Source organism: Esox lucius, chromosome 13 (genome assembly GCF_011004845.1).
Source record: "Esox lucius isolate fEsoLuc1 chromosome 13, fEsoLuc1.pri, whole genome shotgun sequence".
Taxonomy (NCBI): domain Eukaryota; kingdom Metazoa; phylum Chordata; class Actinopteri; order Esociformes; family Esocidae; genus Esox; species Esox lucius.
Genome location: NC_047581.1, coordinates 36,698,783 through 36,715,190, shown reverse-complemented (window position 1 = coordinate 36,715,190; position 16,408 = coordinate 36,698,783). Strand labels below are relative to the sequence as shown.

The 16,408-nt window shown below is 42.1% G+C and overlaps 1 protein-coding gene across 3 annotated transcripts in view; it reads left to right on the top strand.

Moving 5' to 3' along the window:
* Positions 1-16,408, top strand: part of ntng2a (netrin g2a) — a 41,711-nt gene that overhangs the window by 21,849 nt on the left and 3,454 nt on the right. The window contains exons 4-11 of one of the 3 annotated variants that reach the window (XM_034296558.1): positions 4,562-4,734; positions 5,244-5,267; positions 5,789-5,890; positions 9,038-9,121; positions 9,487-9,675; positions 11,667-14,168; positions 14,400-14,483; positions 15,418-15,489. In XM_034296558.1, coding sequence (XP_034152449.1) covers positions 4,562-4,734; positions 5,244-5,267; positions 5,789-5,890; positions 9,038-9,121; positions 9,487-9,675; positions 11,667-14,168; positions 14,400-14,483; positions 15,418-15,489 — 3,230 coding nt within the window. The remainder of the gene's footprint in view (positions 1-4,561; positions 4,735-5,243; positions 5,268-5,788; positions 5,891-9,037; positions 9,122-9,486; positions 9,676-11,666; positions 14,169-14,399; positions 14,484-15,417; positions 15,490-16,408) is intronic. The other 2 variants (XM_010877153.3, XM_010877154.3) reach the window with 2 other exon arrangements.

Sequence of the window (16,408 nt, the reverse complement as noted above, 5' to 3'; positions counted from 1 at the left end):
ATATACAGTATGCCGCTCAGTCTGAGAGTACCTTCCCTTTTCCACAGCTTGCCTTGTGCTTCAGTGACTTATAGGCTTTGAAGCCTTCAAAGAAGGCAGGGGGTTTCAGTCGGATACAGAGTTGCCTTGTCCACACTTGTCCTTTATATTGGAACAAATGATTAATCCTGTCCTTGGGTGGCTCTCTGTTTTTAATCAAGGGTCGTCACTGTCCAGTTTGCACTTTCTTTGAGGTGTCAATCATTTAGAATATTCATGGGGATGTTGATGCCTACCAATCTGCCTTCTGGTGTGTGCTCATTGCATGGGGTTTCACAGCCCATAACTAAGCACATTTAGAATATGCCAGCAGGCATTTATTCTGCCATCAGACAAGACCGATCTCTTTTGCATCCGATTTTTTTGCTTTGTTTTGAGTGTGCAGTTTCTCCTCCTGGAAGCGCTACAGTCAGGGATGGGGCTTGGGTAGGGCCCCCCAACATTAAATATGCCACAGTAGCATTCTTACAGTAATGGGCGACCTGCCAGTGGATGCAAATGCCTTGTAGATTAACACGTGTGTGTGTTCATGCAATATTTGTAAGCATAAATGGGAGAAGAGGATGGAAAATGTTCCTGTTAAAGCTGAAAACTATTTTGAAAGTATTCCTGTATTCTTTCAGATATTTGTGGTGGAAAAATAGCTTGAGTGTGAAAATGTTCAAAGCAGTCTTGCCAAGTTGTTGGCAAGCAAGTCTCATGGGAAGTCCCATGAGTATGTTGAATAGGTGGTTTTGGATTTTATTCAAAGTTACAGTGTGGTCAAATATTTAGAAACTTAATTCTTCTCACTATTGGTGAAAAATTGTAGCTCTATTTTTAAGTTTAGTAAAATGTACTAATCTATTTTCTTCTGATTGAAGCACAATGCACTTTTGTAAAATTACCCATTCGGATTGTACTGTTTCACATGGTTTGGCTATCCCAACTTCAAAGTATGTTTTTAATGTAAATAAGCTGGCAAGCAAACCACATTTACTTCTGTAAATGGATTTTCATTTGTACAATTTGTTTCTACCATTTACACAGGGAAATCACACTGAGACCAAGGTCTCTTTTAAAGTTGATCCCTGTAGTTCAGCAATATAGAAAATACAGAAAAAGGAGAACACATGGAAATGAAGCACAAACACATCAAGAAAAGCAATCACAGTTAGAAGTAAAAAGATCATGTATCAAACATGGAAACTGCCTTATAGGCACCAAGACTTATCTTAAAGCTACTTTGCAAAACATTCCATTAATGTAGGGCATGGCAGTTAAAAGCAGTTTTACCTAACAGAGAGTAAGCCCTCGGTATCTCTAGTACTAGCCAATGTTGTGGGCAATATCTGATAACTTCTGTTTTTCCAATTATTTTTTGAGGTGAGACTGTGTCCCAGTCTAAAACTGGACAGATATCTGTTCAGAATGGAGTTCTCAGATAAAAGGAATGCAGTATGCTTACCAATGACCACAGGATTTTACCAAGACAATTTAGAGATTGGATAATAATTGTCAAGGTCACTGGTATCCCCACACTTATGTAGTGGCAGCACATGGGTGGTTTTCCATACTTTTGGACCCCAGAAATGAGTTGATTGATACTTTCTTTGAGCATGGCGGTTTGGTGGGAGATTTCGAGCTGCCCAATGAGTTCTGTAATTGATTAATAATACGGCTAAAGTGAAGAATCCAATGATAAGCAGGAGCCCAGGGGTGTTCCCAGAAAGCACTGCGAGTGCTCTGAAAGTGGCCGCTGATTAATTTGTCATGAAGAGGTGCTTCATGGGAGTTCTGTCTCCAGGAGCCCTGGGATGAAAAGCCCCAAGATTGTCACCAAGTTTTTAATTATGGCTTAAAGGTCTCGAGAGGGTGGGAGGAGCTCCAGCTGTTTCCAAGGGGGTTTTTGAAAACAGACTTAATTAAAGTAAATGGGATTGGAATGATACCGAGCTGTCAGTTTTCCTCCTCAGTGTGCCGGGAAAGAAATGAGAAACCCACATCCTCATGTGATCCCCCTTATACACATCTTTCCCAGCAGAAGCATACACCTTAACTTTCCAGTCAATAATGAAGAGTGTGAAGAGATGCTTGATTAATTAAAAAAGTGTGAATATCATACCCCTCTGAACATCTGGTCAGTGTTTGGATAAAAAACCAGGGATCCTTTGAATCAACTGCAAATTCACTGCTAATTCATGGAAAGGGTAATTGTTTTTTTATGACAGTAGCCTGACAGCATAATTTGTGGTTGGACACAATGTTGATTGTGTCCAAATTTAGCCATTTAAATGTAAGATTTCTCAATGGAAGTGTAACTAGAGCAGATTTCTCAATGGAAGTGTAACTAGATTTAGGGAACAGTAAATGTAGAATATATATACTAGAATAGATAGAGTAAGGTGTCAGAAAGGAGAGAAGGGGGAAGGACAGATGGAAAGGACAGAAGATGAGAGGGAAGGAGAGGACACGAAAGGCTAGGAGAGGAGAGGAGTGGTTAGGAGACGAGGAGAGCCGAGGAGATGATCGGGTATGAACGTAGAGGCTAGGAGAGGAGAGGAGAGGAGTGGTTAGGAGACGAGGAGAGCCGAGGAGATGATCGGGTATGAACGTAGAGGGTAGGAGAGGAGAATAAATGAGTGGGTAGGTGAGGGTTGTGCAGGGTAGGACAGGAGACATCCATGTGGAGATGTGAGGGTCCATCCTATGAATATTTAATGCAAATGGAGGGTGGACGCCTCACCAGAGGGGAACTGTGTATTGGAAGTCACTCCCTCATCTGATTATGAAGATTGTTATTCAAATGTCACAATTTCCATGCTAACCTGCTTGCCACCTCAATCTTACTGTCTGTTTTTTTTACACGTCAGTTGCCTGGGGTCTGTTTTTCAAACGTCGTCTGATCGGATTACCCCTATCGGATAGGATTAATGTTTCCGCAGCGAAAAATGGTATTCTGATCCTCTGGATAGGGATAAGGATTTGGTAATCCTTGCCCCTTTTCGGAGGGATAAGGACCACGGCCTGTCCATTACCAGCCCTTCAAGATTGTTCCACATATTGGGATGAGGATTTGATAATCCAATCTGAACTTTAATCAGGGTTCCAGGGACGTTTAGCAACTCAAACCTTTCCTGGGATAGATCAAGATGATCTCGATCCCACTGGATGTGTGGATTGCTGGTGGATTTAGAAAAAGGCACGTCAAACAAGAAATGTAAATATATGTCAGGATGTTTAAGAAAAAGTTATAATATCTGAAAAATAAAGGCAACCCTACATTTACTCCAGGATCATTTTTAACATGGAAGTCTGTCAAATAAATGAATATACTTAGTTATAAGTACTTATGAATATTATTTTGAATCAATATACAGTTATTCATGTGCCGTAATTAGCTGATTTCTCTTTTCTTAGGACAGTGTTGTCGTAGTAACGTAACCTTTTCCAATAGATGCCAAGGTTTATACCTGTTCAAAGCACAAAAGCATTAATTATAAGATCTTGATATTGCAGAGAATCAGAATAATCTTCTTAATTATCTTCTGAATTAACCACAATAAATCAGCAAAATATATGAAAAAGATCGATCTGATCCTGGTCCTGTAGGCTATAGCAAAACAATTACAGCAAAGAATTACTCATTCGGATCCCCACAAAAGGTTTGGAATAACTGGCCCCGTGTAATCTTTATTTAAAGGTAATTGTTGTGTTACCCGGGAGTTAACATTTTCTTATCTATTTTGCTGTAAGATTTGGCTCTGGCCCTTCTAAAACATGCCAATGTGTGCTGCCAATCGTGTTTTATCTCTTCTTTTTTTTTTGCTCTCTTTTTCACTTAAAAGTCATACTCAGCTTAACATTAACTTAAATGTATATTAACATCGTATCGCAAACCATACTTTATATTCTTTGTCTTTAACACCCATTTTCATCCATGTAAACAGCTGAGAAAATAATGTCTTCTCGATCTATAATGACCTGCTCATTTCGACAGAGATTTTACACTGATTGGCTTGTCCACAATTACGTCAATAACCGCACATTGTCCTTGATCGAGCATCATCGCCACAGCAGTTCTTAATGTATGGCCGTGGTAGGTACTCGTTTGGACTGACGTTGCTGGTATCTCACTCTCTCTCTCGGTCTCTCTCTCTCTGTCCCTCTCTGTCTTTCTCTCTGTCTGTCTCTCTCTCTGTCTCTCTCTCTGTCTGTCTCTCTCTCTCTGTCTGTCTGTCTCTCTCTCTCTGTCTGTCTGTCTCTCTCTCTCTGTCTGTCTCTCTCTCTCTGTCTGTCTGTCTCTCTCTCTCTGTCTGTCTGTCTCTCTCTCGGTCTCTCTCTCTCTCTCTCTGTCTCTCTCTTTGTCTGTCTCTCTCTCTCTCTCTCTGTCTCTCTCTCTTTGTCTGTCTCTCTCTCTCTGTCTCTCTCTCTCTCTGCCTCTCTCTCTCTCTGTCTCTCTCTCTCTCTGTCTCTCTCTCTCTGTCTCTCTCTCTCTGTCTCTCTCTCTTTGTCTCTCTCTCTCTGACTCATGCTGCCTCAGGTGTAAGTGCAACCTCCATGCTGACCAGTGCACCCTCCAGGAAGGCAGTTTGCAGTGTGACTGTGAGCACAATACGACGGGCCCGGACTGTAGCCGCTGCCAGAGGGGCTTCAAGGCCAAGTCATGGAAACCTGGGTCCTACCTGCCCTCCCCAAACGGGTCCCCGAACACTTGTATGTTGTCTATTCCCATGGACTATTCCCGGGACCCAAACAGCAACAACAAACAAAACATTACGTCCCACCGATCAGTAGAATCATGCAGTAGAATGTTCAGTTGCCCATCCATCCTAAAGACAATGTGTGAAACAAGGTTTTGGCGAAACGTGAAACCATTGAGTACACGCCTAACATCTCATTATACCATCTATATTACACCAGGCACATGTTACTTGACAGATTAAATACTAGTTGAAGGATTTGGATAATCTGCTCCACAGAGCCACAGAGCTATCATGTTTCCGTCGTCAGACAGAGTCAATTAGCTTGATGAGTCCTACATGGACTTTCATTGGAAACATACTACACAGAAATGGCAGATATGCTAGCTGATGTACCACACATTAAGCAGGGAAAGTTGTGTATAAATAAAAACAAATATTACTAAACCTCCATTTGTTTATTCCCCCATCTCTGCTCTCTCTTGTTCCCTCTCTCTCTCTCTCTCTCTCTCCCTCTGTCAGGTGAGGCTGCTGGGACGCTTGGCAGTAAGTAACATCCAAATCAAACTGGATAGAGCTTGTTGTCGTTTGCTTTTTTTATTCCCTGTTCATATTCCATCATTCTTTTGTCTTATTTATAGTCACATTATTTTATTTATATTCCATGTCACTCTCTTCGCTGCAATCTGGATGATCACACCTGCAGCACATTTTTCCACAGTTTCGTGTCCCTGAGTGTGGGACTGGCCAGGGGATTAGAAGAGTTTCAGCATGACAGGGCGCGTAGATGAGAGTTAGGACATGGATTGGGTGAGACGGACTGGCAGTGCACGTACTGCAGTGGATTTACCGTACGGCTGGAAATACAGTGGATGTACCGTACTGCTGGAAATACAGTGGATTTCTCCTCGAATGTGTCTGCCGACAGAGCAATCAGATAATGGGTTGATTTAGGAGATGACCCACGCATGGTTTGGTGGCGTGTCCACGATCCGGATATTCCCACGCTTGAGCGTCTGTTGGTATAACTGTTTTCTCTGTGCCTTCCTGGTGTGTTGCCCTCTCAGTACCCACAACAGTCCAGCCCCTGCCAACAGTCACACCTGTGCTGGCCACCACAACCAATCCACCCACAGCCCAACTGCCCACAGTTACCGTGGCTACGGCAGGTGGGAGAACAACTTCGGCTGCCACGTCTGACAGCCAATTGGAGCGCCTGTCTAGATAGAACATCGTCTGCATCCTAAATGGCACCCTATTCCCTTTATGAATTACACTACTGAAATCACTACAGCACTTGTGTGCGCTTGTGAAATAAGGTGCAATTTCAGATGCAACTACTGTATGTCCAGAGGGTTCATCAACCACCTGCTTCCTATCGACTTTTCATTCAGACTAGTTTCACAAAACAGCAAATTCAGTAGGTTGCATTCCTGATCAGCAGGACTGTGTAGTCCAATAGGAAGGCTAGGTTATGTTGATGAAGCACAAGGGCAAACAATGGTCATTTAGTGTATAGTAAAGTGCAGTAGTAAAGTATTTGTACATGTTTGTGTGTGTGTGTGTGTGTGTGTCTGTGTGTGTGCTGAAGAGGGTTTGAGTGATTTGGCTTGTTTAGTTGTAGATGATGGTTGTACGCACTTCACTAAATATCACTCACTCATTGTGCTTCTATAGAACTGGATCTGCCAGAGGGTCATAATGGACAGTGTGTTTGTGTGGTGCTCAGTAGACTGGAACCTACTAGACAGTAGCTCTGTTGCAGTGAACTGACACTCCACAGGTTTTGAAAGCGTGTTTGGTGTGATCCTGGTCTAAAGTGACTTCAACCCCTCACAAGTAACGCATTTTACTTTCATGTCAAGCTATATTGTCTATTTTAAATTCCACAAGACAATCGCATGAGACACACAAACATGGGGTTTTATCCCTCTTCTTAGAAGGACATTGTAGACATCCACAAAATGTGTAAAGCTAGCTGTGTTTCTACTTTAACTGTTGATACAGTAGCATATACTTACTTTGAATTAGCTCACATGAATCATTTACAGCATAGGACAGGGTACAGTAATGATTTCAGCTACAGTGGGCTGGATAGGGAAGGTGATATGTTGTCATCAGGGGAGCACCTCGGGGGCTGTTGTTTTTAGCTTTCACCAAGCGGGGTCTTCCTAACGTTAACGCGTTAGTCTCGTTCTAACCTGATAAACCTGGCCAATGCTTAACATTTTCATGATATCTTTATTCATGTGTGGATTATTATTATTTATTTTCTATCTTGGAAATCACCAGTAATTTGCCCTGATGATTTATGAAATACTTCAAAGATTCGTACGTACGTTTCTTGTAAGGCACCTTGCCCTGATACCTGCAAACAGTAATCTACTAAATACAGTTTGAGAGCAGATTCTAGGCCACATCCAACCTAAGATTATATGCAGTAAAAATTATTGTTGATTAGACATTCTCACTCGATAATCCCTTGAATTTCAAAATAGCTGAAGTTCGATATAATTGATGTAACATTTTGATTATAATGAATATGATTGATATGAGTCGTAGATCAGCCGTCTGTATTCAGGTGGACATATGCAGTCAGCACCATTGAAGGCTGATGATAATTGAGGATGTCTGTATTATTCTGTTTCATAATAATTTCACACATGATCCCTGTATCACAGCAGTGTGGGTTCTCCAAGGTGAGATTCCTCGCTGTGATAGAACCGTTCCCTGTCTCAGGGAGGGAGGGGGCGATTAGCTGAAACAGTTGAGGGATGAGTGGTCTTTTTTATTGTCTCATCCCACAGCAGACATTTTGCACGCTGTACAATACACTCCCAACAAAAGATTGTTTTAGCCATATCGACTCTAAAGCATTTACAGGGCAGTCGCGGTAGCCTTATAATGCTCTATACAAGATGGCAGTCAGGACATGTACAGATGACCAATGACAAATCCAGGCAAGGACACACTGCAGTAGTGTCCATTTACAGGACCTTCTCTCATTACCTGCCGACATCCCTGGGGCATGTGGTGGTAGATAGATGGACACATGCTCACACACAACTCGGCCAACAAGAGTGCTCTCTAATCTCGATGACCACACTGTCATTTAGTGAACAGATCTAACGTAATAACTTGGTTGGTAGTGGTTGGGGTGCTGGCTCAAACCCGACATCCGCTGTACGGGTCAATGTTAAATGACCTCGGGGTCTTTGTCCACATACATTACACACGACTCTCAGTTCGCCCAGATACGCACTTTACCACAGGTAGTGAATCCACCTCTGGGACTTCTACAGTTCCCGTTATTAGCACGCCATCTCCAACAAAGCCAGGATGTTCCCCCGCGGCATCAAACGTTCAGATATGTAAACAGCTTGTAATAAAATGGAACGTGACCGAATTGAATTCCCCACTCTGATGCCTATTAAATACACCCTGGCTGCTGCACAATTGTAGACAAGCATTTCCTTAATGATAGCGGGTTGTGTTTGGTGCCCAGCATGTAAAAACTCAGCCCAGCTATTAATTGGAACTCTTTTTATGTAAAGATTGAATTGGGAGATTGTCCCTTTGGCCATGCGCTAATTATCAACCACTGGGGAGGGCCACTGCGTTAATAAACCATCAGCATGCCAGACAGCAGGAAAGCTCCCACTGTTCTTAGTGTCCCCCACTGAATCCCAATGCAGCCATCTACAGGAGGAGGCCGGGTCGCTCCTCTCTGCCACTCCTCAGTACGCTGCAGGGAGACTCCACGCTTATTGCTACACAAGGAGCATGTTGACGCATAATATCAGTATGATTAAAATATCAGACATACAGTACTGGATAATGGAAATATGATTTGGGCCAAGGACAAAGAAACCAATTGTGTGAGTGTGCGTGTGCGTGTGTTTGTGTGTGTCTGACTGTGTGCGTGTGTGTGTGTGTGTGTCTGTCTGTGTGTGTGCGTGTGCGTGCGTTTGTGTCAGTCCTGCCCATATGTACAACCTTGTTTCCAAATACCTTTTTGAAACGTGTTGCCGGCATCAATTTAAAAATGGGCATGTATTTTTCCAAAAACAATAACATTTCTCGGTTTCAACATTTGATATGTTGTCTTTGTACTATTTTTCATTAAATACAGGGATAAATGATTGGCTGCATTTTGTTTTTATTAGCATTTTACGCAGCGTCCCATCTTCCTTGGAAACGGGATGGTATCTTTGGTGGCTAGAAGCGTACCGTGGCGTTCAACAGTAACATTTTCCGACGTGTCAGACTCTCACCCCAGAGCCCATATGAACCACGTTGTCTCCTGTGCCACACAGACCGCACCACCTTAAGTGACAAAGTGACAGCTGGGGTGGCTCCTACACTCACCACACAGCTCAAAGATCCCTTCACTGGCACAGGTGGGAGACTAGTGAGATAAAGACTAAACACCAGGCCTTACATAGTAGGTAACCTAGTAGTTGTGTTAGCAGTAATAATTGGCTGTCCTAGTTTAAGTAGTAGTACCACCAGTAGTAGTTATGGTATTTAAACTGTACATTATAATTGCAAGTACTGATCAAGAAGGTACATGATTTGAGGTAGAATATATTTTGTAGTAAAACTGCCTATACATCATACATGTCTATTATGCTAGTCAACATCTGGAGAGCATTGGTATTTAGTTGACGAACAAAAGACTGCGTTATGAAAATGCAGTAGACTTCTCAGTTGTCTAACTACCTCATTACTGGCCCAGTAAATGCTCTCCAATTGCTCCCTCAAGTGCTGCTTATGGCACCAGACCAAACCTCTGCCCCAGCCACTATACCAGCCACTGCGCCAGGGAGTATGCCAGCCACTGTGTCAGTATTTGCCAATCTCGACCAGACAGACAGTCCATCTTTAACCACAGTGACCTCGCCCCCCCCGGAGGTATCGCCCCCGACAACCGCAGTGAGAGTGCAGCCAAAAGGTGAGTTCCCAAATACACCAGAGGGTCACTGACCTCTGACCTCTCACTCGCATGAGATTTGACACCTCAAATAATACTTTTTTCTCTAAATGTCTTTTGATATTGTAAATGGATCAAAATGCGAAAATTGGTTAGACTATTCCTGAAATATATCTGATGTACAGATGAAATCACATAAATCATCCAGCACATGTAAAATACTGTGTCTGAGAATATGAGGTATAGTAAAACAAACCAGTGTTGAGACCATATAAAGTCAAAAATGTGCTGGTGGCACTTGTACTTTGGTGTAATGACAGATTGTTGTTGTGTTTTGGCCTTTTTAACTAATTGAGAGCAGTAAACGATGAGATAAGATTGATAAACTAAGGATAGTGACGTGGAAGTGCTGGGATCCCAGATACCTGACCTTGGGAATCCGGGCCTAAAAAACATCTGTTTTGTGGCACGTTTCCTGTAGGCCAAGCTGAAATCACAGGTCACAGCTGATGTAAAAATCCCTTCCAGGGATTCATGAGAGGTTCATTAAACTAGTGTTGTCTGTAAGTCGCGATAGCTGCTACATCTGGTTGTAATCAACGTAGTGGTTTCAAGCTATAAAATGTTGACAACATCACTAAAAGATGAAACTCTCGGGAAGATGTATGTGCCTTCGTGTTAATACGAAACGTTTTCGGAATCCCTGGGTTAAATACTGCTTCAGTAGCTACAATGAAATGGTGTATTGAGTCCTTGAAACAGATTAACAAATCACCTCTGTTTGGCCGAAACAACAGTAAGAAGCCTATCTTGTCCTATTTACCCCCATTAACCCCCAACAGCGTGGGTCAACCTTGATGGAGGAGTGTGCCTTTTTCCCCCTGTAGGTTGCACATGGGCTACAGAGATTAAACATGATTACTGGGCTAAAGTAGTCCTTAAGGCACAATATGCTATGTGGGCCATGTCGCTGCCCTGTTAACATCTCCATGTGTTAGGCTACTTACGCTTACACAGCGTTTCCTGACTGGTGCCAAATACTAGCTTACATTTAATCTGTATTAGTGTCTCCCAGTGCCTGCAGCAGTATAACACCGAGCCATGCAGTGGTGCTCTCTGTATAGATCCTGCATTTGGAAACTCCGGCTTAAAGGTCCAGAGACAGTGGGAGTGAATGGGAAGGTGTTTGGAAAGTATGGAATTCATGAGTCGACAACGATGATAAGATACTGTAGTCAATATCTATCAGGCTGTTTTCAGTCTTTACTGTCCACTGTATATACTGCATGTAGTTGGTCAGGAGTTTCCTACTCTGTTTCTGGCTGTGTTGAGGTTTCCGAAAGATTTCCTAGGCACAGATGAATCTGCCCACTTTGATTCCCTCTGGAATGTTTGATAGGAAAAGGACATTCTGTCTGCTACCTTCTACTGCCCTCCTGCCTGGCAAAATTCTGATGACTTCCAGCACATTGTGTGCTGCCTGACCAGCCACACTTCAGGCTGTACACAGGGAAAGTGTTGCCACTGGACGCGGTCAACAGCCAGGGGTTATACATCATGAAATACGTTGCATAAGATATATTTCTGGACCACTGTTCGAGCCAGCCATACGGTGCTAGGGGCCAAAGCTAAAGCTTTTCTGATCTATTTCTGAATTTCAGTTTAATGAACAGACGCTAAATATTTCACAAGACAAGTGAAGGCAGGTCATGGTAGGGGATATCAAAACAGGCTAAGTTCCAGGCCCTGTGGAGATAGATACATGAAACCATAACAGGATGGAGGCACAGAACGCTGTCCTTGAGGTGTAGCCACAGGACTGATGAAGGGGAAGTGATGCTATCAGGGAACGGGATATCCAATTTCTACTGATACCGACTCAAATTGGGAAAAGTGTAACCTGGTACATTTTACAGGACATTGCCAGCAAAGCCAAGAGCAACATATTATAGAGGGTTCTGTGGTTAATGTGCCATCTCTACAACTCATGATTTTTCTGTACATAATTGCAGTTACTCAATCCTCTGAAGCAGCTGACGCCACATCTGACTCAGTCACACCTTCATTTGATGCAACCACTCCAACATCAGATGGATTTACTCAAACACCAGACAGCACGTCTTACACAGTGACTTCTGACACCAGTACCACGACTTATTATGACCCAATGACAACGCTGTCTGACACCAGTACCACGACATATTACGACCCAATGACAACACTGTCTGACACCAGTACCACGACATATTATGACCCAATGACAACGCTGTCTGACACCAGTACCACGACATATTATGACCCAATGACAACGCTGTCTGACACCAGTACCACGACATATTATGACCCAATGACAACGCTATCTGACACCAGTACCACGACATATTATGACCCAATGACAACGCTGTCTGACACCAGTACCACGACATATTATGACCCAATGACAACGCTGTCTGACACCAGTACCACGACATATTATGACCCAATGACAACGCTGTCTGACACCAGTACCACGACATATTATGACCCAATGACAACACTGTCTGACACCAGTACCACGACTTATTATGACCCAATGACAACACTGTCTGACACCAGTACCACGACATATTATGACCCAATGACAACGCTATCTGACACCAGTACCACAACATATTATGACCCAATGACAACGCTATCTGACACCAGTACCACAACATATTATGACCCAATGACAACGCTGTCTGACACCAGTACCACGACATATTATGACCCAATGACAACGCTGTCTGACACCAGTACCACGACATATTATAACCCAATGACAACGCTATCTGACACCAGTACAACAATCTCGGCAACTAGCATTGCAACATTTTATACAAGTCCAACAACACCTGACAAAAGTGCCACGTTTGACACAAGTACCACAGCATTTGATACAAGTACATTAACATTTGACTCAACTACCACAGCATTTGACACAAATACATTCATATTTGACTCAACTACCACTGCATCAGACAAAATTACCACAGCCTTTTACAAGAGTACTTCATTTGACACAGGTCCTACAAGAATGGACACAATTACTATATTTGAAACAACTACTACAACATTTGATACAGTGACTCCAACATCTGACATATTTACCACAACTTCTGACACTTTTACTTCAGCATCTGATGTATTCACTTCAACATCTGGTGTGCCCTTTCTGGCATCGGACACAGTTGCTCCTGCTTCTGATGTAGTAACACTACTAATAGATGGATTTACTTCAGCCCCTGATGATGGTACCTCAGCATCTGCTACATTTGTTCCAGCATCTGAGGGAGATACTCTAGCCTTGGATGTGGCTACTTCAGCATCTGATGGACTTACTTCACCACGTGAAGAAGCCACCTCTACACTTGGAACAGTTTCTCCACCTCCTGACACAGTTAATTCAGCAGCTGCCCCAACCTCTGACACAGATACATCAACATTTGATGCTCCTTTCCAGGCTCCAGAAGTAGTTTCTACAATTCCTGACACATCTTCATCAGCTCCTGAAGCTGCTACCTCATCTTCTGACACTGGTGACCCAGCTTCTGATGCAGTTGAACCAGCTACTGATGCAGTTGAACCAGCTACTGATGCAGTTGAAACAGTAACTAATTCAGTTGAACCAATTCCTGCTGCAGTTGAACCAGCTCCTACTTCAATTGAACCAGCTCCTGCTGCAGTTGAACCAGCTCCTACTTCAGTTGAACCAGCTCCTACTTCAATTGAACCAGCTCCTGCTGCAGTTGAACCAGCTCCTACTTCAGTTGAACCAGCTCCTGCTGCAGTTGAACCAACTCCTGCTGCAGTTGAACCAGCTCCTGCTTCAGTTGAACAAGCTCCTACTTCAGTTGAACCAGCTCCTGCTTTAGTTGAACCAGCTCCTGCTTCAGTTGAACCAGCTCCTACTTCAGTTGAACCAGCTCCTACTTCAGTTGAACAAGCTCCTACTTCATTTGAACCAGCTCCTAATGTAGTCGATATAGATCCTGATGCATTTGATCCAGCTCCTGAATTAGTGTATCCAGATCCTGATAAAGTTGATCCAGCCCCTGATTTAGATGATCCAACTCCAGATTCAGAACCAAAACCAGATTCAGTTGATCCAGCTGCTGATGCATTTGATCCAGTTACATTTGACACACTTACAGTTTCTGAACCAAATCAGGATTCAGTTGACCCACCTCCTGATTCAATTGATCCAGTCCCAGATTCAGTTAATCTAGATTCAGTTGACCCAATTATTGATTCATTTGACCCAGCTTCTGATTCAATTGATCCTGCTCCTGATTCATTTGATCCTGCTCCCGATTCCTTTAATCCAGCTTCTGATTCAGTTGATCCATCTTATGACTCAGTTGGTCCAGCTTCTGATTCCATTGAGACAGCTCCAGATGCAGTTAATCCAGCTACTGATGCTTCCGCTCTAATGCCTGATGCTTTGGGTGGTGCAAAAGTGGAAAATAAAGAAGAAAATGTTAAACAGGAAAAAGGTACATGGTGGTATAGCAACACCTTTTTTTTATGTCGATGTATTATTGGTAAATCCTGGTGCACTGTAAACATAGAAAGAACCACACTTAGGACTAACAACATGAATTAGCCTTTTTGTATTAAGTCTATATGCTGTAAATTTGCAGTTTGGTTTATTCAATATGAATAAAGACAGAGTGAAAAGTTTGACTCTTTTTCCTGATCTTTCACAATCTCTCTGGTGTACCCAGTTACCACCAAAACTGAAGGCAAAGGGGAAAGCAAAGAGGAGGAGAAAAAAAATGATTTTGAAACGAAAGACTATGAGAAAAAAGGTATATTGATCAACAGTAGTCTAGTGGTTTTTGTACTGTATTGTTGTGAGCTAGAAATATAGTGGTGACATTCAAATCTTATTCAGTGTGATTAAGCCATTAATATCAATGTGTAGTGGTGATGTTATCCCTCCATACTGAATACCTTGACCTGAAACTACTCACAGTGACTCATTAGGTTTAAAGTTGGCGTGTTAGTCGTCTGGTTGCTATCGGAAAACCTTCTCCGCCACCGCGGGTCAGAGTGCAAAGAGATAATTGATGGACAAAACAGATGCGGAAAAGCATTGAGCCATCTTTGGATACAGCCATTTCCCAATAGGACCTGAGCCACGGTTTCATCAAGCTATTGACTTAAAGCACCAGGCTGCTAACATGCTTTAGTGGTAGTCTGTATGTGTGTCTACCCTAGAGCATCTAATGTATTTTTGTTGTGAACAGTGTCAATATGTTACAGAACGGGCGGCTTTGTCCCCACTCGTCAGCTGTAGATGCCGATTATAAACTGGAAATCCAAGTTTCTACTTGGTTATGGTGATTACAATATGCAATATACAATGCTCATTTCGTTTTCTGTTGTAACAATCACATGACATCTCACTGCTGGTGAGATGTATTGTCTGTTTATGATTCTGATGTTGTGCTGGTAGAGGAATAAATGTCTGTACTGTTTGAATTACCGTTAGTTGTGGTAATACACAGTGCATGTGTTAATGAATAGATTTCCTTAGTTGAGATATTTATGAAATACAGCTTTAACCCGTGAATCATGCAAGATGTCTGGTAATGACTCACCGTTAGCAGTTGGCACCCCCTTGTGTTTCCTTTGGCATACATTTTAGAATTTAGCGGCCACTATATTTCAGGAACTCTGTCATAGGGTATCATAGTTATATGAAATAACTCAATTAAAAAAGATGCTTTATTTCCAAAGCTGTCGTAAAACTGTTGATTCCTGGTGGGCCCAAAAACAGACAGTCCAAAGTTGCATTCGTCCAGTTTCAAGGTAAGAAAATATTTCCCAGACTGAACCATAAAATTTTGTGGAAAAACTATGGAACTGTGGAAAAATGACGGAAGTTGCTCATTCTTTTCTTTTTTCATTTGTAATTTGTTGTTGTGTATTTTGGTCTTGCATGTTTGGGTTTTGTTTGCTTTACAAGGTAAGCAACACATTTTCTCTCTGGCAATACAGTGGTTACTTTTTATCGTGCAACTTTTTAATTGAATGTCACTTTCGTAGTCTCTGCTGATTGATAGTGTTATTGTAGATGCCTGTTTCAACTGAGGATTAATTGGTGAGACAGTGGTCCTGTCACTCAACAGGGTAACTGGTCCATTCATATTTGATAGGCTGTTCTTTTACTTCATATTTCAACAGGAACATCTTCAAAATAATGTATCAATAATTACTCCCTTATGAACAAATCATGCCTTAATTCAACAACAAAACGATCATATAAATTCTATTGGAAATAACAATAAAAAAACAGCCTGTTCAGCTTGTTGTGTTCCTTATTTATGGAATAAACATTAGAATCACCATTATGAAAAAAAATGCTATTTCTATCAGCTGTCAATATCTGTTGATTAAGACTAAAAAAATAATTAAATAAAAGCACAACTTGTTTGGTGTACTTTTGCCATTAATGACACTTGAATGACCCTGAATATATCAATGTAATCAAAGGCCTGATTGTTAACTGGTTGCATTCACTATTTGAAGTCACGTGATTTCCAGTGTCATATATTGCATGTGTGTATAATGAGAGGAATAATTTGTTGGGAGGTCATACACCTACATTTAAGTTGTGCTCTTATCCATAGCAACTTACGGTAATTGGTTCATACGTTTTTATACTTTATTTAACTGGCCCTCTATCAGAATGGTACGCACAAGCCTGGCATTGCAATCAATCAATCAA